Source organism: Schistocerca gregaria, chromosome 3 (assembly GCF_023897955.1).
Source record: "Schistocerca gregaria isolate iqSchGreg1 chromosome 3, iqSchGreg1.2, whole genome shotgun sequence".
NCBI classification, from domain to species: Eukaryota; Metazoa; Arthropoda; class Insecta; order Orthoptera; family Acrididae; genus Schistocerca; species Schistocerca gregaria.
In genome coordinates this window covers 713,809,622-713,832,167 of record NC_064922.1, presented here as the reverse complement: position 1 = coordinate 713,832,167, position 22,546 = coordinate 713,809,622, and the positions used below count along the sequence as shown (strand labels likewise).

Genomic DNA, 22,546 nt, shown 5'->3' with positions numbered 1-22,546 from the left:
TATTTCTTGAAATATTATTTATTGTAACAAATATGATTAAAGACTGTGGCATCTCGTAAAGATTCTACGTTGAGTATTTAGGTTTATTTCCTCTGTCATCGGACTATCTGACCCGGGTGTGGGAGCTTTAGACAGAGAACAATCGTCATTATGAAATTAATCCACGCCACGTGCCTGAAAACAACACTAATTCTTGAAATTTTCTGATATTAAATCCATCGAGCTGAAAAAATGAAAATATCAGTTTTAAACAGAATGACAGTGCAAGTCAAATTACTTTGTTTTAATGTTCTTTTAGCACGTAACACACTTCGCCAACAACGACTAAAATCATCCAGTTCTGTGTTAACATTAAAAATTAAGCTTATTTCACATTCGTACTGAAGTATGTTTCCATATGAATTAAACAGATAGTCACTTATCACGGACACCTTTTCATTTACGTTCTAGTTTCAGGATGTTGCTCCACGAAAATTACTGATTCACAAACACAATACTGCTTCAACCAAAAATACCAAAACTAATCCCGCACGACTTTTCGCGGAATGAGTGAAATGCTTAAACATTTTTCTCCTACAAACATCCCCTCAGTACAAATTTTTCAGAAACGTGGGGAAAATTATTTTGAAATTCCTTAGCACATCGATTTAGTCACTATGACACGCAGTTCACACTTCTCATATATTACTTCGGTACGTTCTGTAGGTGTTATGTGCACAGGTTGTGCAAAAAATGGTGCTATAAGGATACACAATCCGAAGTTGTATGATTGAGATACATCAAATGTCCTTTGTATACAAGGAATTTTGTTACACATATAAATGCTGCTAGGTACATCGGAAGTACTGGGTTTCATTAAACTGGATCTTGAATAGTTACCAGTTGATTACCTGACGTGGTTTAGAATCTTAGAACTGTAAATCAAGTAGGACGTCATTACTCGAATGGTAATCAAATTAAAAAGAGTAAGAAATCCACGCACACAACATGACATGAAATTAAACATACAGTAGAGTCTCGATATTCGGTGCTTCCCATAAATCCGAGCCTTTAAAAAAATCACTTGTAGAATCATAACCGTCTTCCGGTTTTTGTTTACACAAGCAATACTTGTGTGGGAAGTGGTGTTTCATGTTTGCCACTCTCGGCACAGTACAGTGTTGTTTTGGTTTGTACACTTTCTAAAAATGAGTGCTGCAACAAAGAAAAGGCAATTTGTGACTCTCAATGTTAAATTAGATGCTTTTAAACGCATTGACTATGGAAGAAAAAACCCTTCTTGTCGCCTACGGGGTCGGCGAAGTTACTGTTCGCGAATGGCGAAAAAACCGACTTTAACTGCAACACTTTCCTTCAAAGACATTCTCTGAAAAATTTCTTAAACAAAAACCTATAAAGAAGTCCGAGTTCGAAAAAACTGTGCGGCCTTGTTCACGTGGTTTACGCAAGAAAGGCAGGACGGATCTCCGACTTCCAGCCGACGTTTGCTGGAAAAAGTCTTGTTCTTTAGAAACAAGCTGGAGGAGGCAGATGACAGTTTCATCGCCAGTGTTGGCTGGCTCGAAAAGTGGAAGAAGAGGTATGGAATGCATCAACTAGATGTGTACAGAGGAAAACTTTCTGGTGACTCTGCGGCCATTTCGTAATTTATTGCTAAGCTGAGCTGAAGAATATTTATACAGTTAATGAATTTATAACTGCCACGAAACTGGTTCTAACTGCAAAATCTTGCGTCTAAAAACGCTTGCTTCTGGTGAAGAAGAAAGCGCTCCTGCGCACAAGAAAAAGTAAACAGGGGCACACAGTCATGGCAACTTCAAATGGAATTGGGAACTACAAACTGGTTGTCACTGGGAATTCTGCCAAGCCAAGAGCATTCAAGAATAAAACCGTGTCAGCTATCCCAGTTATATACATGCGCCCAAATAATGCCCGGATGGATGAGAAAATCTTTAAGAATTTGTTTTTATACTGCTTTTTAAAGGAGTACCAAATGTTTTTAAAAGGAATGGGACTGCTGTGCGAAGCTAATGACAGTGGATGTTGCGTTCTCACATGCAAGTGTAGAAGAACCGCAGTGCGGCGGAATTCGCGCCTTTATTCGCCCATCAAATGTAACCAGTTTGATTCAGCTGATGGATCAGGAATGCTGCAAGAAAAAGTACCGTCTGCGATTGTTACAATCAATTGTGCGTTCGGAACACAGTTAGCGTTCTGGAAGGTTTAAAGAAAACGACTGTAGAGGACGTTGTGCACTCAATCAATGCATCTTAGAGCGACATAGTCAGATACAATTTTTATATCACGGAGAAAAATACTACAGGAAAGTAGGTATAATGCAGATTTTGACGATGAGAAGGATCATCCGTCGTGCGATTTAATCAGAAGGTTGCCAGGCTGTGAAGAGACAGAAAATGTGCAAGTAACTGAGTGGTTAAGTTCAGAAGAACAGCTGGAAGTTACAGACTCGCCTTCAAGTGAGAGGGTTAATACACTAACGTACTGTGTGAGTGTTGAGGTTGGTGAGGCTGAGAGCATACCGAGGATGGCAGTGCGTCTCTTCAGGCTACCATGCGCTACGTGGAACAACAGCCTCTGGCGCCACCAACAGACACCCTGTTCTTCAGACGGTGGCGCTATATACTCGAGCGGAAACACACGCCACCATTATTTCACGAAGTAAGTTCTTACCAGACATAAGTAGAAACCTTTATTCTGCCAATGTAAATGCCTTTGTAAGCATTTCGTTTTAATAAAATTCTTTTTTTAACGCACGTTTTTTTTTCAATGTCGTTCTCATTCTTTCTCGAACATAAATTTCGATACTCCAAGTTTTCATTAGTTCGAGGTGGTCCTGATCCCGTTCCCCTCGAACTATCGAGACTCTACCATATCAGTTATCATGTTGTATAAAAACTGATAATTTTTTTCTTTGAAATTCTGAAGGTAGCAAGGGTTAAATACAGGAAGTGAGAAGATATTTACAACTTGTTCAGAAAGCAGACGGCAATTATAAGAGTCAAGGGCCATGAAAGGGAAGCAGTCGTTAACAAAGCGAGACAGGGGTTGTAGCGTGTCACCGATGCTATTCAATCTGTACGCTGAGAAAGCAGTAAAGAAATCCAAAGACAATTTTGGATTTGGACTTAAAATCCAGGGAGAAGAAATAAAGTCTTCGAGTTCTGCCGATGACATTGCAATTGTGTCAGAGACAGGAAAGGACTTGGAAGAGCGGCTGAACGGAATTGGCAGTGTCTTGAAAGGAGGACATAAGATAAACATCAATAGAAGCAAAACGAGGATAATGGAATGAAGTCGAATTAAAGAGGGTGATACTGAGGGAATTGGATTAGGAAATGAGATGCTTAAATTAGCAAATGAGTTTTGCAATTTGGGGAGAAAAATAACTAATGATGCTCCATGTAGAGAGGATATAAAATGTAGACTGTCAATGTTAAGGAAAGTGTTTCTGAAGAAGAGAAATTTGTTAGCATTGAATACAGATTTAAGTGTTAGGAAGTCTTTTCTGAAGATATTTCTATGGAGTGTAACTATGTATGGGAGTGAAACATGTACGATAAACAGCTTAGAGAAGAAGACAATAGAAGCTCTTGAAATGTGATGCTACAGAAGAATGCTGAAGATCGGATGGGCAGACCATGTAACTAATGAGCAGGTGCTGAATAGCATTAGGGAGAAGAGAAATTTGTGCCACAACCTGACTAGAAGAAGGGATCGGTTGGTAAGACATGCTCTGAGCTATCCAGGGATCACCAATTTAATATTGGAGGAAAGCGTGGGTTGTAAGAATCGTACAGGGAGACCAAGAGATGAATACAGCTAGCAGATTCAGAATGATGTAAGTTGGAATAGGTATTCAGAGATGAAGAAGCTCGAACACAATAGGGTAGCTAGGAGAGCTGCATTAAACCAGTCTTCGGATAGAGGACCAATCCGACATTTTTTCTCTCTATGGGTCTTTAAGATACACAGAGACTCTGTTTCAAATGGTTCAAATGACTCTGAACACTATGGGACTTAACATTTGAGGTCATCAGTCCCCTAGAACTTAGAACTACTTAAGCCTAACTAACCTAAGGACATCACTTACATCCACGCCCGAAGCATGATTCGAACCTTCGACCGTAAGCAGTCGCGGGGTTTCGGACTGAAGCGCCTAGAACCCATCGGTCACCGCTGCCGGCCTAGAGACTCTGGTATGTTAAGTTAAAAAAATAACATTTTTAAGCCATCAGGTTGACGAGATGAAACAAAACATTTGTAAACACATGAGTAACATACTTCTCCGCACAACGCTTGACATTCGTACTGAAGTAATGATTGCTATGTTCGTTCCTACATCAAAACAGGTATTCAGTCATAACTGAAGGCTTTGATTTACTTTCTGCTCTCATTATATTCCCCCATGAAAGCTTTTTTATCGATCTCTGACTGGCTTGATTCATCCCGCCACGAATCTCTCTCCTGTGCTATCCTCTTCATCTCAGGGCAGCACTTGCAACGTACGTCGTCAATTATTTGTCGAATGTATTCCAGTCTCTGTCTTCCTTTACACTTTTACCCTCTACGACTTCTTCTAGTACCCTGGAAGACATTCCCTGATGTCTTAACAAATGTCGTATCATCGTGCCACTCCTTCCTGTCAGTGTTTTCCTTTACTATATATACTCCTCCTCACCAGTTCTGCGGAGAACGTCCTCATTCCTTACTTTATCGGTCCACCTAATTTTCGACATTCTTCTGTAGCTCCATTCACTGATTCAGAAAAGCGATACTGGTTCAGTGACGGATCTCAAAACTAATCCCGTGGGCCTTTGTACGAAATGAAAGAATTACTTAAACATTTTTCTCCTACGAAACGACGTAACTCTTAGATTCACTTCCTAGAAAATTAGATATACCGTTGTTTTATCCGTGACGCTGCTGCTTGTAATTAGTATCTGCTGAAGCCCAACGATTCGTATGCACCCACTAACTTGGTGGGTGACGGGTACTGCTGTGGTACTGCCTTTCTCAAGTACGTAGTTAGTGTTTATAATTTGTGGCTATTTGTCTTTCTAACAATGGAAATAAAGTTTTACTCACAGAATATTCTTTTGGAGCCATTAGAGAATAAATTATAAAACCGACTTTGTGTTGCAGGTGGGGATTGAGAGTACTACAGACAACAGTGACAGAGAGGTAACGCCAGCGTTTGAAGACATCCTTGAGTTCTTAGGTTCTAGAGGAAAATTCCAGACTAGACTGAATATCATATTTAATTGCTTTGGTCCATTTGTCAACCTGCTGAGCGTGTACGCCTTCCATCTTGCCATGCAAACTCCTGATCACTGGTGTTACGTACCCGGGAAAGAAAACACTAACTTCACGGTTGATGAATGGAAGAATATTACAATTCCCAAGTAAGTTTCTACTGTTAAAGGTAATTTATACCAGTTACTGAAGATTATCTGCTGTTCTCTTCCAGCCGGCCGCGGTGGTCTCGCGGTTCTAGGCGCGCAGTCCGGAACCGTGCGACTGATACGGTCGCAGGTTCGAATCCTGCCTCGGGCATGGATGTGTGTGATGTCCTTAGGTTAGTTAGGTTTAAGTAGTTCTAAGTTCTAGGGGACTGATGACCACAGCAGTTGAGTCCCATAGTGCTCAGAGCCATTTGAACCATTTTGTTCTCTTCCTTATTCTTATACATGCTATGTTCAATTTTCAAAACATATCTTAATAAATGATGCCAATGTTACGTACATTTATACTAATGATTGCTAATGGATTTCATACTTCGACACAGGATAGGAAACAGATTCAGCAGGTGTATGATGCACAACGTAAGTGATATCGATGACGTCATCAACGTAACAACGATCCCTTGCCAACATGGCTGGCTGTACGACGATACTTGGTTCTCCCTGACGGCGCCATCGCAAATGAACTGGGTCTGTGACGATGCGCACATCGTTAGTGACGTCATGTTCTACGCACAAAACGCAGGCCTAATTCTAGGACTGGTGCTCGGCTACGTTGGAGACATGTAAGAGAATTTTTTTTTTTTGTATGTCAGTATCGGAATCTTATATATTTGAAATAGATGCCTAACAACTATGATCCAGTGTTTAAAATGAGTCAGGTGGCAGTCAAAATTACAGAGGTCTTAGTCGCAGGTCGTTAAAAAAATTAGAAATAGCACGATGCGGTCAGGGGATCTCTGAAGAATGCCGAAATTCATTCCGGCTTTTCGTTAATGATATCATCACTAAAGATGTAGCATTGGGCGATGGTGATGCAACAAGTGGTTCTTAGATCTTTCGAGTAAAACTACAGTGTAATCCGTGTGAAATGGTTCGCGGAAAGCGCGTTCAGTATGATTCACGGTAGACTGATGTGGACCTGAAAGTCGCTGCCAACAATTAGCATTTACCTTACCATTCAACAAAAGTGTACAGAGAAAGCACGCTAGAAGCTAGAGCGTGTATGCGAATAGCATACTGCATTAGGTAAATTGTAGCGAAAATGTATTCACAAGCATAATTTTGTTGACCATGGCAAACATTTCAATATTTTTAACGATTACTGAAAACTTCAGGTGTATCGGCCGGCAAAAATCAACAGAGATGCACAAAACACAAGCCGACGAACGATAAGGCCATAATTGTCAGGAGGCTAATGACTAAAAACTAAAAATCGCTATGAAGTTGTTTCCCTATACCTATATTTCTTCTAGAACTGTACCAAGTCGGTATGCACCATCGCCGAGAATAAAGAAGATGAAGAGCTGTCAACCGTCCTTAGTTTCTATACAATATAAAGAAAACCCACAATCAGAGGCACCAGTACCCACGAATAATAAAACCACTCAGTGACATACAAGCAAGACATTACAGATATTTGCACTATAGAGTAAAGAAGAATAGACACATGAACTAAAAATAAAAACAGAGATAGTTTTAGAGATTGGATAATGTTACATTCTCTGACAGTATGCAAACAGATAAAGAACAAACACACAAAACGCACAAGCCTCTGACAGCAACACTTCGGTACCCAAGACGTAGGACACAGCAGTAAAGCAGTTCACCTACGACGTAGAGAGATGTTCCCTCATTTGTCTACAAATATACAAAGCGTAGTCAGGGATCTCTTCAGATAAGATGTGGAACAGACAACTCGACAGAATGCAGAACATATCCCCCACCCCCACCCCTCTAGGTCAAATAAATTCAACAAATAAGACATTTATCAAGTAATGTTTGTCTTTTCGATTTATTTATATTCGACAGTCATGAAGAAAATTTGAAACGAAGTATTCAGAACATCTCAGAGACTTAAAATATTGAAACAAATTAGTCGATCTACACCTACATCGACAAGAGTACTCGGCAATTCAGACACAAATGTTGGCCAGAAGGTTCATCGAAGCTTTTAAAGACTATTGCCCTAGTGACAAACTGCTTGTTGGCTTCTGCCAAGGGTTCTGCTGCCGACGTTCGTCTGATAACTTTTCCGGCGTTTCGCTAGCAGCAGTGGTTGGCATTGTGAAAGTTTTCACTTTCTATTGCTGATGGTGGAAATGACCGTGGAGAAGCCCTTGGATGTTGGTGCACCAAGCACTTATAGTCTGCGGCAGCGACCTAGGCTGCAGTCCACCACCAGCAATGGAGGGCGATACTTTGACAATGCCAGCCATTCGAGCTGGTGAAACGTCAGAAAAATCATCAGATGAAGGTCGGGCAAAGAACTCGAGACAGAACCCAACAGGCAGTTTGTCAATAAATGGCCACGAAAGTTTTAACTATTTTGTATTGCTCTAATGTTCCATTCTCGAATACCACACGGGAAACACGAAAGCTTAAATCGGTGAGGAACTGCAAACTTGTATTTTTTTAAACAAACTTTGGCTGCAGCGCTGTGTCAGATCGCTCATCAGAAGCCAGTGTTGAGTAATAAAATTGCACAACGGAGTCCAAACAGTGCGATAAGCTATTGTGGTCTAAACCACTGTATCCTGAGAGGGTCTCAATCAACGTTCTATTAAGCCTGCATAAGAGAGGGAAGGGAATCATTAAATATGAAAGGAAAATCAATGTTTACAATATTTTCAATATGTATTTCAAAAACGGTACAGCTAAATGATAGGAAAACGGCATTGTTTCTAACAGTTTACCGAAAACGACAAGTGCGTAGGTAATCGAAATTGATGATGAGAACTAATGAATGCAAGCTTCTGAGGGGGATGGGAACAGCAAGCTCAGAAATTCACTGCATTAACGGTCATAACGCTCTGGTATGATGCTGCTGCGTCACATTGTTATCATAGTTAGAAGGCACCCTGCGTCTAGCCCGAGAACCTATGGTCCCAGGTGGGATGGCCTCTCCGAAGTATGCAGCCCAATTCTTGTGCAAGCAGTGTAAGTGTTTCTCTCCCTCCAGAGTCCGCAGCCGAAAGCTCATCTGTCTTTCTGCGTCCCAAGTTGAAGTACTCTGATCTCTACGTTGTCCTAAGCAAAGGGTCCAAAAACACAACCTGACTCACTTTTGCAGCTGTTTTCCACAACTCTAAAGTTTTTCGATCAGTCGCTATATTTACTGGTCTGTGGTCTATTTTGTAACTACTGAAATCCTCCATTCTGCGGCTAATTGTGCCATTCACTGACTTATCATCCCCCCCTCCTCCACCCCTCAGTCTAGCAAGCGGGACTCAGAAGCTCCATGACAGGACATCCGCCAATAAATGTTAATGTTTTTCGCGAAGGGCCTTCTCTCCAACGTGGAAAAGCAAAAAGAAAATGATGATTAAGTTCTGTTGTTGTTGGCTTTGCGGGCCACCAGTCAGTTGATAATAATTCAGCTTGATGGTATTTTGGTACATTTTCTAAAGATATTATCAGCGGTCGGAGGCTCTGCTTGAGCAAATTCAGAGACGACGACGGCGTTTCTACGAAGTCCCTCACCCCGCCACGAAGGTTTCAAGTCTTCTCACGTCACGCTGCTATGATTATGATCAGGAATGGGGGAGGGGAGACATTGAGGGGGCGGGGGGCGCTGCATTTTAATGCAGCGGTGGACTCTCAGTATATCGTCCCGTGGCTATGTAGGTTATATTGTTTATCCTGCCGCTCCCCCAGCCTCCCGCACTATCCTTTCGGTCATTCTCTGATGAGTGCCCTGTTCAGTTTAGAATGAAGCCGCCTCCTGCGTCATCTGGGGCTACTCCGCGGTGCAGTTGTCATCCTCCCTCGAGGGCTCACTCGCCACCAATTGTCTCTTCTCTGTCTCAGTACAAACTCACTACAGCACCCAAGAAATCAAATCAGAATATAAAAGTCACCGAGAGTTAGTAGTGTCATCAAAATCACCATTTTTATTTTTTGAATTTCATGTGCGATTATCGAATGTAATTGTCGTTAACATGCTAATTCGACCCATCATCTCATACATGTATGAGGTGTGGCTAGCCGGAATAATTAGCCACCTCTCTGCAAAGTGGCTGGCAGGATATGATTTCCCTTATTTTACTGATTGTCATTTCTCCCTATGTAGATGGGAATCAACAAAATACTTCCACATTTGGAGAAGAAAGTTGGTGATTGATATTTTACGAAAAGATCTCACCGCATTTGTTTGTTTTAATGATTTCCACCTAAACTCGCGTTTCATATCCGTGACACTCTCTCCCCGTTTTCGATCTAATAAAAAGCGAAGTGCCGTTCTTTGAACTTTCTTGATGTCTTCTGTCTGTCTTCTCTGGTAAGAATCCGATTCCGTGCAGCAACACTGCAGAAGGGGACAGACCCTTTGATATTCCTCTGTTCCGATTTACGCACTGTCCATGACTCACTACCATACAACGATGTGCTCCAAAAGTACGTTCTCATAAAGTTCTTCCTAAAATGAGGGTCTGTGTTTGATACCAGTAGACTTCTTATGGCCAGGAATACCCACTTCATTAGTGCTAATCCACTTTTTATGTCGTCCTTGAATGGTCTGTCATGGGTTATTTTGCTACCAATTTAGCAGAATTCCTTAATTTCGTCGACTTTGAGATCACCCAATTTGATATTTAGGTTCTCGCTGTTCTCAATTCTGCTACTTTTCATTACTTCTATTTTTTCCGGTTTACTCTCGATCCATATTGTGTCCTCAGTAAAATGTTCATTCCATTTAGCACAGCCTGTGATTTTTCTTTCTATTTCACCCAGGATAGCATTTTCTTCAGCGAATCGTATCACTGTAATTTTATTTACACTCCAGATCCTTCCTTTTGTTTCGATCATTACTTCCTGGATTTACAGATTGAACTGTAGGGGAGAAATACTACGAGTACATAACTGTCTTACATTCTCTTTAATCAGAGCAGTTTGTTTTTGGTCCTCCAGTCTTATTGTTCCCTCTTGGCTCTTGTACATTTTGTATATTATCTGTCTTTCCCTATAGCTTACTCCTATTTTTCTTAGAGTTTCGAACATATTGCACCATTTTCCGTTATCGAACGAGTTTTCCTTAAACATTGTTTCCGTCAGCAAGGGTAACTTGAGAATAGACTGGCTGGTGGTTTACCTTTTCTAAAGCCAAGTTGATCGTCATCTAACAGATTCTCAGTTTTCTTTTACATTCTTTTGCAAATTATTCTTGTCATAAGTTTGGGTGCACGAGCTGATAAGCTGATTGTGCGATAGTGTTTGCACTTTACCTACCCCGGCTTTCTTCGGAATTCTGTGGATGATATTTTCCCGAAAGTCTGACGGTACGTCACCATTATAGTTTCTACATACCAGCTCTAACTGTCGTTTGGTTGTCATTTCCTCCAGTGTTATTAGGAAGTACGAATGAAGGTATCTACGAGCGGTGTTTAAAAGAAAATGTACTAAATAACACTGTGGGTATAATTGATTTATTCACTCAAAAAAGGTTATATCTAGCCCACTGTTTAACGAGCCGAAGGATTCTCTGTTACTAAAATTATTTTGTCTGTGACAGGAGCCAGTCCTCCATAGTTTCTTACAGTTAGTCATCCGAGTTGAAGCGCTTACCTTTGAGATGTCTTTTTAGCGGACTAAACACATCGAAGTCGTTGGGAGACATATTGGGGCTGTAGAGTGGATGCTTAAGCGTTCCCACTTGAACTTGGAGATGCGTGGACGCGCGTTATCTTCGAACCGAATCATTCCATCCCTGAGCAGCACAGACCGTCTGTTCTTCACGGACGTGACTCGGCTACGGCGTGTGTCACAGTACATGTTACTGTTAATAGCTTTTCCGCACTCGAGCAACTCGAAAACTATCACCTTGTCTGGTGAGAGTACAGCTTTGGATCTTCTTAGGAGGGTGTGACGAAGTGTGCATTTGCGTTCGTAGATGACTCATTACGTTACCCCAAAGCGGCAAAAGGAAATATCAACCGTTTTTATAGTTAAGACGTCTAGTAGCTTTTCAGTTAACGCTCCTTGTAAGATATCTTCTGCCTTATTTGATCTCAAGTCTTTCCGAGAGTTTTTCTGTTCTGACTCTTATACTGAACGCCCCCAAGTCATCCCTATCGACTCCAATTTCTTCTCATAACAGGTCATCGGACAAGCCCTCGCCGTCATAAAGGCCTTCAGTATACTCTTCCCACCTACTTGCTCTCTTTTCTGCGTTTAGCAGCGGAATTCACATTGCACTCTTAATGTCACCACCCTTTGTTTTAATTTCATTTAAGACTATTTTGACTTTGCTAAATGCTGAATCAGTCTTCCTGACAATCATTTCTTTTTCGATTTCTTAACGTCTTTCCTGTAGCCACTTGGCCTTGGCTACACTGCATTTGCTTTTTATTACATTCATACTCTATTCCTGACTTTCGTTGAACATTTCTGTACTTTTTTCTTTCGTCTATCAATTGACGTATTTTGTTAGTTATACAAGGTTTTTTTGCAGCTACCTTCATTGAACCTATGTTTGTCCACCTTCTGCGACTGCCCTTTTTAGAGACGTCAACTCTTCTTCAATTGAGCAGTCTACTCATGTGTTCCATATCACAGTACCCAAGTCCTTAGTGAACTTCCAGCGCCTCTCATAATTTCTCAGTACTTCAATACCCTCTTCCTTCCACATTGACTGTTTCAGTCCAGTCATATCATAATTGTGTACGAGTTTACATCTGCTGAGGGTTTGTCTTACAGTCCAATATCAGGTTTCAGAATTTCTCGCTGACCATGATATAATCCATCGAGAACCTTTCAGTGTCTCCCCGTATTTCCAAAGTATGTCTCCTTCTCTTGTGATTCTTCAACAGAGAACTCGTTATTACCATCTCCAATCTATTGTAGAACTTAATTAGTCTTTCTCCTCTATCATAACTACTGCACACATCCCATTATTCTTTTTCTTCCTCCACAAACGTGTTGCAGTCCCCCATGACTTATTAGATTTTCATCTCCCTTAACATACTGAATTACCAGTTCAATGTCCTCCTATACTTTCTTATGTTTTCATCTATTGCTTGCGGATTTACCACATACACCTGAATTATCGTTGTTGGCATTGGCTTGCTGTAGAATCCGATCAGACAAACTTAATCAATGAACTGTTCACAGTAGCTCATTCTCTACTCTATCTTCCTCCTCATAACGAAGCCTACACATGATGTACCATTTTCTGCTGATGTTGGTATTACCCTATATACATGTGACCAGAAATCCTTATCTTCTTTCCATTTCATTTCAGTGATCCCAATACTTATAGATTGAGCATTTTCTCTATCTCTTCCAGGTTTATTAGTTTGCCTAGATTCAGAGGATGTTATCCCTTTGTTTGTTACTCCATATTTTTTTCTCATAGTCACCTTCCTCTTGGCAGTCCCCTCCCACAAACCGGCATGTGAGATTAATCCAGAACCTTTACATTGACGATTGTCATGATACTTTTTCAACTATACGTATGCAGTGGACACCATTATGTGTCTTTAATGCAAATGGTTTCTTTGTGTTATGTATCCTTGTGGCATTGATCACTGCTGTTTATTCTTTTTTTTTTGGGGGGGGGGGTGGCAGTTACCCAGGTAAAGGGAAAGAGAGTGCCCTGAACCTCTGTCTGCTCCACCACCCTCTTTGAGAAGGCCGTTTTCATTCAGAAACGAATCAGGGGCCTGGGTTTGAACCTGATACCCATTATGTTTTGAGTGTTAATCAGAGATGAGACTAGTTAACATGTACCCAGCAGGAAAGTATCTTCAGCTGATCTACAATACTATTTCCCATGTATTGAGGAAGGGCCAGGAGATGTCATTTTGCTGGGTACCAGGTAGACTACATGGTCATGCCAGGTAATGAAGCAGCAGATTACATACCTAAGAATGCCTACTAGGAAAATATGATTTCTGAATGTGGTGAACTACACAATGCAGTTTTCTCACTGATGAAGGAGATGGTCATGCATCTGTGGAAGGGGCAGTAGCTCGAGTTGGAGAACAAGTAGTGTATATATCAGGTTTCTGATACAAAGAATACTTTTAAAATTCTCTAATGTAAAACAAAATTTTAGTTTTCTCATTTTCCTCATTTTATATATATATATATGTATTTGTGAACAAAATTTTCACTTCATTAAAATATATAGTTATTCAATGCTAAAGATATAATATTCAAAAAACTAAATTAAAGAAACAAAAATTGTAAAATTTATACAAATTCTATAACATGAAAAGAACGATTTTTGTTTTATTTTCTACCTCAATACAGAAAATTTAATAGAACCATTTTCTTTAACTTATCATAGTCTTCTGAAAAGATTTTGGTATAGCGATAATGAGAGAATTTTATATTTATCATCTAAATGTACTAAAACTTTTGCTAACATTCAGTTTTTAAAATTTCAGCTTTTAAAATACTGTAAAATTGACTAATTTCAGCCTTAAAAGGAACGTCAGCGTTGGCCATAATATTGATGTTTTGTTGACAGCAAAATCGATTTTCAATCACATAGTGATCATCTTCAGTGCTGTGGTGTGCAAATGAAATTCATAGACACTGGCATCTAGTTATTAATAATCAAAGTTGAGAAGCTATCACAGTAATCCCAAAGAAATCAGGTGTTGACAGATGTGAAAATCACCGAACTATCAGTTTAATAAGGCACTGCTGCAAAATACTAACACAATCGCTTCTCAGTTTTGATTACTGATAAGTAGATACCAGTGTCGATTAGTTTAATTTGTACACCACAATACTGAAGATGTTCTCTAAGTGATTGAAAATCGATTTAGCTACCAATTAAACCCTACCCCCATGAACCACGGACCTTGCCATTGGTGGGGAGGCTTGTGTGCCTCAGCGATACAGATGGCCGTACCGTAGGTGCAACCACAACGAAGGGGTATCTGTTTAGAGGCCAGACAAACGTGTGGTTCCTGAAGAGGGGCAGCAAACTTTTCAGTAGTTGCAGGGGCAAGAGTCTGGATAATTGACTGATCTGGCCTTGCAACACTAACCAAAACGGCCTTGCTGTGCTGGTACTGCGAATGGCTGAAAGCAAGGGGAAACTACAGCCGTAATTTTTCCTGAGAGCATGCAGCTTTACTGTATGGTTAAATGATGATGGCGTCCTCTGGGTAAAATATTCCGGAGGTAAAATAGTCCCCCATTCAGATCTCCGGGCAGGGACTACTCAGGAGGACGTCGTTATCAGGAGAAAGAAAACTGGCGTTCTACAGATCAGAGCGTGGAATGACAGATCCTTTAAATGGGCAGGTAGGTTAGAAAATTTAAAAAGGAAAATGGATTGGTTGAAGTTAGATATAGCGGGAATTAGTGAAGTTCGGTGGCAGGAGGAACAAAACTTTTGGTCATGTGAATACAGGGTTATAAATACAAAATCAAATATGGGTCATTCAGGAGTAGGGTTAATAAAAATTTAAAAAAATAGGAGTGCGGGTAAGCCGCTACCAACAGCATAGTGAACCCATTATTGAAGGCACGATAGACACAAAGCCCATGCCTACTACAGTAGTACAAGTTTATATGCCAACTAGCTCTGCAGATGATGAAGAAATTGATGAAATGTATGATGAGATAAAAGAAATTATAAAGGTAGTGAAGGGAGACGAAAATTTAATAGTCATGGGTGACTGGAATTCGAGAGTAGGAAATGGGAGAGAAGGAAACAGTGGATGAATATGGATTGGGGCTAAGAAATGAAAGAGGAAGCCGTCTGGTAGAATTTTGCACAGACCATAACTTAATCATAGCTAACACGTGCTTCAAGAATCATAAAAGAAGGTTGTATACATGGAAGATTCCTGGAGATACTAGAAGGTATCAGATATATTATATAATGGTATGACAGAGGTTTAGGAACCAGGTTTTAAATTGTAAGACATTTCCAGAGGCAGATGTGGACTCTGACCACAATCTATTGGTTATGAACTGTAGATTAAAACTGAAGAAACTGCAAAAAGGTGTGAATTTAAGGAGATGGGGCCTGGATAAACTGACTGAACCAGAGGCTATACAGATGTTCAGAGAGAGCATAAGGGAACAATTGACAGGAATGGGTGGAACAAATACAGTAGAAGAAGAATGGGCAGCTTTGAGGGATGAAGTAGTAAAGGCAGCAGAGGATCAAGTAGGGAAAAAGACGAGGGTTAGTAGAAATCCTTGGGTAACAGAAGAAATATTGAATTTAATTGATGAAAGGAGAAAATATAAAAATGCAGTAAATGAAGCAGGCAAAACGAAATACAAACATTTCATAAATGAGATCGACAGGAAGTGCAAAATGGCTAAGCAGGGATGGCTAGAGGACAAATGTAAGGATGTAAAGGCTTATCTCACTAGGGGTAAGATAGATACTGCCTACAGGAAAATTAAAGAGACCTTTGGAGAAAAGAGAGCCACTTGTATGAATATCAAGAGCTCAGATGGAAACCCAGTTCTAACCAAAGAAGGGAAAGCAGGAATATGGAAAGAGTATATAGAGGGTCTATACAAGGGCGATGTACTTGAGGACAATATTATGGAAATGGAAGAGGATGTAGATGAAGATGAAATGGGAGATACGATAGTGCGTGAAGAGTTTGACAGAGCACTGAAAGACTTGAGTCGAAACAAGGCCCTGGGAGTAGACAACGTTCCACTGGAACTACTGACGGCCTTGGGATAGCCAGTCCTGACAAAACTCTACCACCTGGTGAGCAAGATGTATGAGACAGGCGAAATACCCTCAGACTTCAAGAAGAATATAATAATTCCAATCCCAAAGAAAGCAGGTGTTGATAGATGTGAAAATTACCGAACTATCAGTTTAATGAGTCACAGTTGCAAAATACTGATGCAAATTCCTTCCAGAAGAATGGAAAAACTGGTAGAAGCCGACCTTGGCGAAGATCAGTTTGGATTCTGCAGGAATGTTGGAACAAGTGAGGCAATACTGACCCTACGACTTATCTTAGAAAATAGATTAAGGAAAGGCAAATCTACATTTCTAGCATTTGTGGTCTTAGAGAAAGCTTTTGACAATGCTGACTGGAATACTCTCTTTCAAATTCTGAAGGTGGCAGGGGTAAAATACAGGAAGCGAAAGGTTATATGCAATTTGCATAACAACCAGATGGCAGTTATAAGAGTTGAAGGGCACGAAAGCGAAGCAGTGATTAGGAAGGGAGTGAGACTGGGTTGTAGCCTGTCCCCAATGTTATTCAATCTTTATATTGAGCAAGCACTAAAGGAAACGAAAGATAAATTCGGAATAGGTATTAAAGTCCATGGAGAAGAAATAAAAACTTTGAGGTTCGCCGATGACACTGTAATTATGTCACAGACAGTAAAGGACTTGGGAGAGCAGTTGAATGGAATAGATAGTGTCTTGGAAGAAGGATATAAGATGAACATCAACCAAAGCAAAACGAGGATAATGGAATGTAGTCGAATTAAGTCGAGTGATGCTGGGGGTATTAGATTAGGAAATGAGACACTTAAAGTAGTAAAGGAGTATTGCTATTTGAGGAACAAAATAACTGATGATGGTCGAAGTAAAGAGAATATAAAATGTAGACTGGCAATGGCAAAAAAGCGCTTCTGAAGAAGAGGAATTTGTTAACATCAGGTATAGACTTAAGTGTCAGGAAGTCGTTTCTGAAAGGATTTGTATGGAGTGTAGCCGTGTATGGAAGTGAAACATGGACGATAAATAGTTTGGACAAGAAGAGAATAGAAGCTTTCGAAATGGGGTGCTACAGAAGAATGCTGAAGATTAGATGGGTAGATCACATAACTAATGAGGAGGTATTGAATAGAATTGGGGAGAAGATGAGTTAGTGGCACAACTTGACAAGAGGAAGGTTCCGGTTGGTACATGTTCTGAGGCATCAAGGGATCACAAATTTAGCATTGGAGGGCAGCGTGGAGGGTAAAAATCGTATAGATGAATACACTAAGCAGATTCAGAAAGGATGTAGGTTGCAGTAAGTACTGGGAGATGAAGACGCTTGCACAGGATAGAATAGCATGGAGAGCTGCATCAAATCAGTCTCAGGACTGAAGACAACAACAACAACAACATCAATAAAACATCAATATTATGACCAATGCTGACCTTTTTAATTTAACATATATGATCGTTGTGCATACAGCTGTCCATGGAGCCACCAATCAACAATTTCAGCCTGATAAATTTAAATGCGGACATTTTAGGTGAGGCTTTACCATGACTGTTATTGACATTAAATGAAACAACAAGTTTACCGTTACCAGTCACTGTTTCAAAGGTTTAAACCTCCATTATTGGGTGGATTTACATTAGTTATTATGACATTTGTGTGCCTGGTGTGTTACGATTTTTTGGAGGAACTTGTGGCCCTGCCTATTGGAGAAACAAGACACTATTTCATAACATGGTTTTGGATATCTTCTGACAAAAATTAAACTGATCTCTAATGGTAAACATAAATAAGTAAACTAGAGTACCTCCAGTGGTCCTTTCGCTGTCGTAACACATCACAGGTATACTGTCACATTTGTAAACAAATATGGCGTCTGGAATCTGCTGGGTGCAAGGTTTGTATAGCAGGAGAGAAGACATAATCGCAAAGTGCAAAGAATATACATCGTAACAATATAATTGCAGAATAATTGCTTAAACCATTTAGAGGTGTTTGTTTTGAGGTGTCAAATATATGTGTGTGTACTTCAGGTGGCATATAAATCCGATTTTGACAAGTTAAAACAGTTTAACATTCATACTCGTTTATACAATCAGATGAAATGTTAAAATGGCTTAAATTTCATACTTGTTAATAACAATTAGGTGTCATGTTACAGGCTTAAAGTACAATAGTTACATTGGCTACATCAGTAAAATCCTATATAGATGACACTATTGTATTCCAAAGAAAGGTATTGGAGTTTTTGGATTTTTTAAATCTTTCTTGTTCTAGTGCAAATGAATATTCTGGTTCATTCTTAACAAGAGAAACACGAATTTCAAATGATTCTACAATAATTTTTCTTTCTTCTGGAAGTGTATCTTTTATTTCATTTCCAGAATCATTTTTATCATACCATCTAAGAACTGACTCATTTGAACTTCAACTCAAAAGTGGAAAATACCATTAAATATCCTTCAAAAGATATTTCTTTAACATATAAACAATCACCAAATAATTTTAAAATATTCATATTGTCTGTTTTCAATATTTCCAATATTATGAACATAACCCTCCATACATAATTCGTTCGAAGTAGATGAAGTTTACCATATAAGAACAAATGAACACACAAATAGAAGTTCTATCCTATACAAAATACTGTTTCGTTTTTTAATTGTAACAACATTGAATAATTTTGCCAAATAATTATTGACAAACTTTTTTGGTTATGCCATCATAAGTTGGCTAATCTCTTCCCACAATTCCAGTATATAAAAATCACATAACGTTTTGTGTGTTTTTGGATTATTTCATCCATTGCCATTATTAATGTCAATTTCTGTTCCATTGTTAGTAAGATTTTGTTAATTTTTGTTTTCTTACTAACAGTAATGATTAAAATTCATAACTCTCCCTTTTGTTTGGAATTTATTAACAATAAAATTTATTAATTCAGTTTTAAAAAATAAACAAGGACCATTGAAGCCAAACAAATTATCATTTTCATCAGTAATAGTAATAATTAATTTTTGTATAGCATAAAAATTGCAATACTTGTAGGATAATTTTGTTCATAAATTATAGATCCTCTAAATTCAGTATTTTGTTAAAGTGAAGAAATAGTAATATGTTTAGAAAAATGATCATTATATTTAATGAATGTAATATCAGCTAGATAAAAATTTATATATATTAATTTAAAGGGAATAAATTTAGTAAAATTATTAGCAACTGTTTTTCATAAGATTCAATAATTTTATTATGAAAAGCTAAAATTTGACTAATACAATCTTTTTATCCATAAATCATTTAATGTGACTTTCAATGTCGAGTCTATTAAAAATTTTATCTTCTTTACTGTGTATATATGGAATAAAATGTTCCAATTTTTCCTACAATATCAGCTAACAGAAATTTCTATCGTTTCTTCAATAGTCTATGGCTTATTATTTCATATGTAATAATTGGAGTAAAAGAAGTGAAGTAATAACCAAATACTGAAACACTATATGTTTCTTATGTTGGAAAATTTTATCTTTTTAAGAGTAACTTAATTACACCGAATTTAAATACTCTAATCATTTATACTAACACAAATTATGCACATAAATACCAGATTGGAAACCAAAATTAAGAATTCCTGAAAAAACTAAATACAAACTCTCTAAATTTCTATCAAGCTCTATTCGATGTTCAGTAATAGGATCAAGTGGTTGTGGAAAAACAACATTAATGATTGATACTTATATTGTAACTCAAGGATGGATAAGATGAAAAAATTAATCATTTATTTAATTGTTTTACGTTAACCAGAGTGTTCATAACTTGTAAAAAGGTGTGAAAAAGTTGGAGACAAAAAGTAATAAATATTTTCTTTTTTTTTTTTTTTGAAAATAATGATGAAATTATTCCCTTAGTTGAGTATAAAAATATTTAAGTTGAAGTTTTTGACGATTCTGGTTTTGAAAAACAGGACGTAGTTAAAGGCTATTTTACTAGAGGCAGACATAAAGGAATAAATCGTTTTTACATATCTGGAAGTTATTTAAAACTACCAAAACAATTAGTAAGTCTAAAATGTAAACACAAAATATTGATACAAGACGATAAAAATTTAAGTAATATTTATCCTGAATTTGTTAGTGGAAATTTAAAGTCTGCAGAATTTAAAGGAATAGGTTGTTTGAGGAACAACATGTGGTATTAAACTTCTTATTTGTTCATTTTTTCATATGAAATTGTTATAGTTGTATCTCATATTCCACCTGATTTTTTATGTAACTATCCTTCATTTTACTGTGATGTTTTAAATGATTTATTTGACCCTCATCGAGTTTTTTAAATTGTTTTGCTTCTTCTATTTTGAATTTTAACACAAACAATATTATACAGATGCGTTAACAAATTATGTTATTTTTTTATTTGTTTTCATATGCAGCACAAAAACACCTTTAAAAATTTTTTACCCTAGAATAATCTTTGTCAATATTTTTTCTTGTTGCTTGTTTTGTATCTTTGTATTCTAAAGTTTCAGCTCTATCTTTGATTTTAAACTTAACTTCATTCTTTTAATTAATAACAATTCTGATGGAGAATCACTATTCTCTAGTAGTGTTTCTCCAGCAGTAGGAGGTTCCTACCCATTGGTCTGAAGATGACCACAGTAGTGATCCAAACCAGTCACCATAATAAATAAATTGTGATCAAGACTGTTTTAATAGTAAATAAATCAAGGTTTTAAACAAATTAAGGCAGTGTGATTGAAATGTATTTTGAGCTTTTAATCAAAATTTCAATGGATGGTATAGATAGATGAGGTTGAAAAGAGCTCACTTATAAAGTGGAAAATGTATTAGTTATCTTATTTCTTAAATAAATCAAAATTTGGCTTGTAAAAATAGGTAAACATGATGTTGGAGAGCTTTTGTATGAAGACAAAAATTTATTAGATTTTTATTTTTTAAGTAAATGAAATTTTCGATCAAGGTCATAGATAAACACCATCTCAGACAAGTTATTTACGAAGTAAATAGTTTATTAGATATATTTTTTAAAAAATAAATTAAAATTCATTCATGGATAAATGTAAATTTTTAAATGGAGGAAACAACAATACTAAAATCTTCTTCTATAGAAATTTTTTTTTAAGAGCGCTCTTTGCTCTAGAAACCTCATAAATATACTACTGGAACAACAATCTGCAACTGGTGAAACCGGTGACAAGGGCTTGGTGTTGCACCATCTGGTCACTGAAGCGAGGGGAAGTTAGTGCATCTACAGACTCATGATTGGGCTGTACAATTCGTGGGGGAAGCTGCCTTTCCCTGGAAGTGCCCTGCAGGAGCAGCAAGAACTGTTCACCTTTTCTTGCCCAGCAATATAGTGCAGTATTAACATCGATTCTGTTCATGTCATTTTGGTTATCAGAATAGAAACAGTTCAGTTTATTTTCTGTGATATATTTCGTTACTGTATAAGCGAATGTCAGCATTTTCACAATCGAATGCATTAGAAAATAATATGAAAATAAACTGCATGGTTTATTCGAATCGCCAAGAAAAAGTGCTAAGACTTTTGGGAGGAAACGTATCTTCATAGCCAGCTTTGCAAAATACGTAATTTGACAAAGAGTGGAGGGTTTTTATATATGCTAAAAATAATGGCGATGTTACGAAAATTACTATCTTCTGTAAACGAAAACATCCAATTTCCTCGGCAGAAATATGTTTTGCACAAGAAAATACATGAAATGGGTCTTATGTATAAGAGATGTGGAAGTAAAAGAATGATTCTGTGACAGAGGAATGAAGCAGTTGACCAGCGCTGCTAATTAACAGACCAAGGTGAGAAGTTCCATTATATTGGCAAATTTGGATGAACAACAGCATTAATTTTAGAAATTATCCTCAGGATCATGACTTTGGCTACATCAGGGACAATGTTAATGGAAACAACAGGATTATGTGACAAGTACTCGAACAAATGGTGCGTCTATTTATTACTATTTAATTGATCACTGTTATCATCTTCAAAACATTACCTAATCACATTTTACAATACTATGTCAACCAGTTTTCCAGTTCCCAAAGCAAGTTCTATCTTTGGGATAGTTTTAGCAATATCAGCGGTGCGTTTTTATTTTCATCTCCTCTCTGCCCTACTGGTTTTTATTTATTTATTTTGGGAAAATAAGATTACTTGTAGCGAATATAGAGGCTAGGACACTCTTTTGGTCAAAAAGTCACGAATGTGCGATGAAAACTGAGAGGGTGCCTCATCATGGTGCAAGAACCACGATGCTCTGTGACAAATCAGGACTTTTTCTTTGAACCTTATTGTTCGATTCGCCGCGATGCCAAAGCTCAAGGTGCACTAAACTATTAAACTCAAAGAACACTGAGAACATAACCTTCA

At 38.1% G+C, this 22,546-nt stretch overlaps 1 protein-coding gene across 1 annotated transcript in view; it reads left to right on the top strand.

The window, feature by feature from the left end:
- Window positions 1–2,571: 2,571 nt before the first annotated feature.
- Window positions 2,572–22,546, top strand: part of LOC126355568 (solute carrier family 22 member 7-like) — a 112,627-nt gene continuing 92,652 nt past the window's right edge. Inside the window, exons 1-3 of the mRNA XM_050005930.1 lie at window positions 2,572–2,679; window positions 5,164–5,423; window positions 5,807–6,046. Coding sequence (XP_049861887.1) covers window positions 2,572–2,679; window positions 5,164–5,423; window positions 5,807–6,046 — 608 coding nt within the window. The remainder of the gene's footprint in view (window positions 2,680–5,163; window positions 5,424–5,806; window positions 6,047–22,546) is intronic.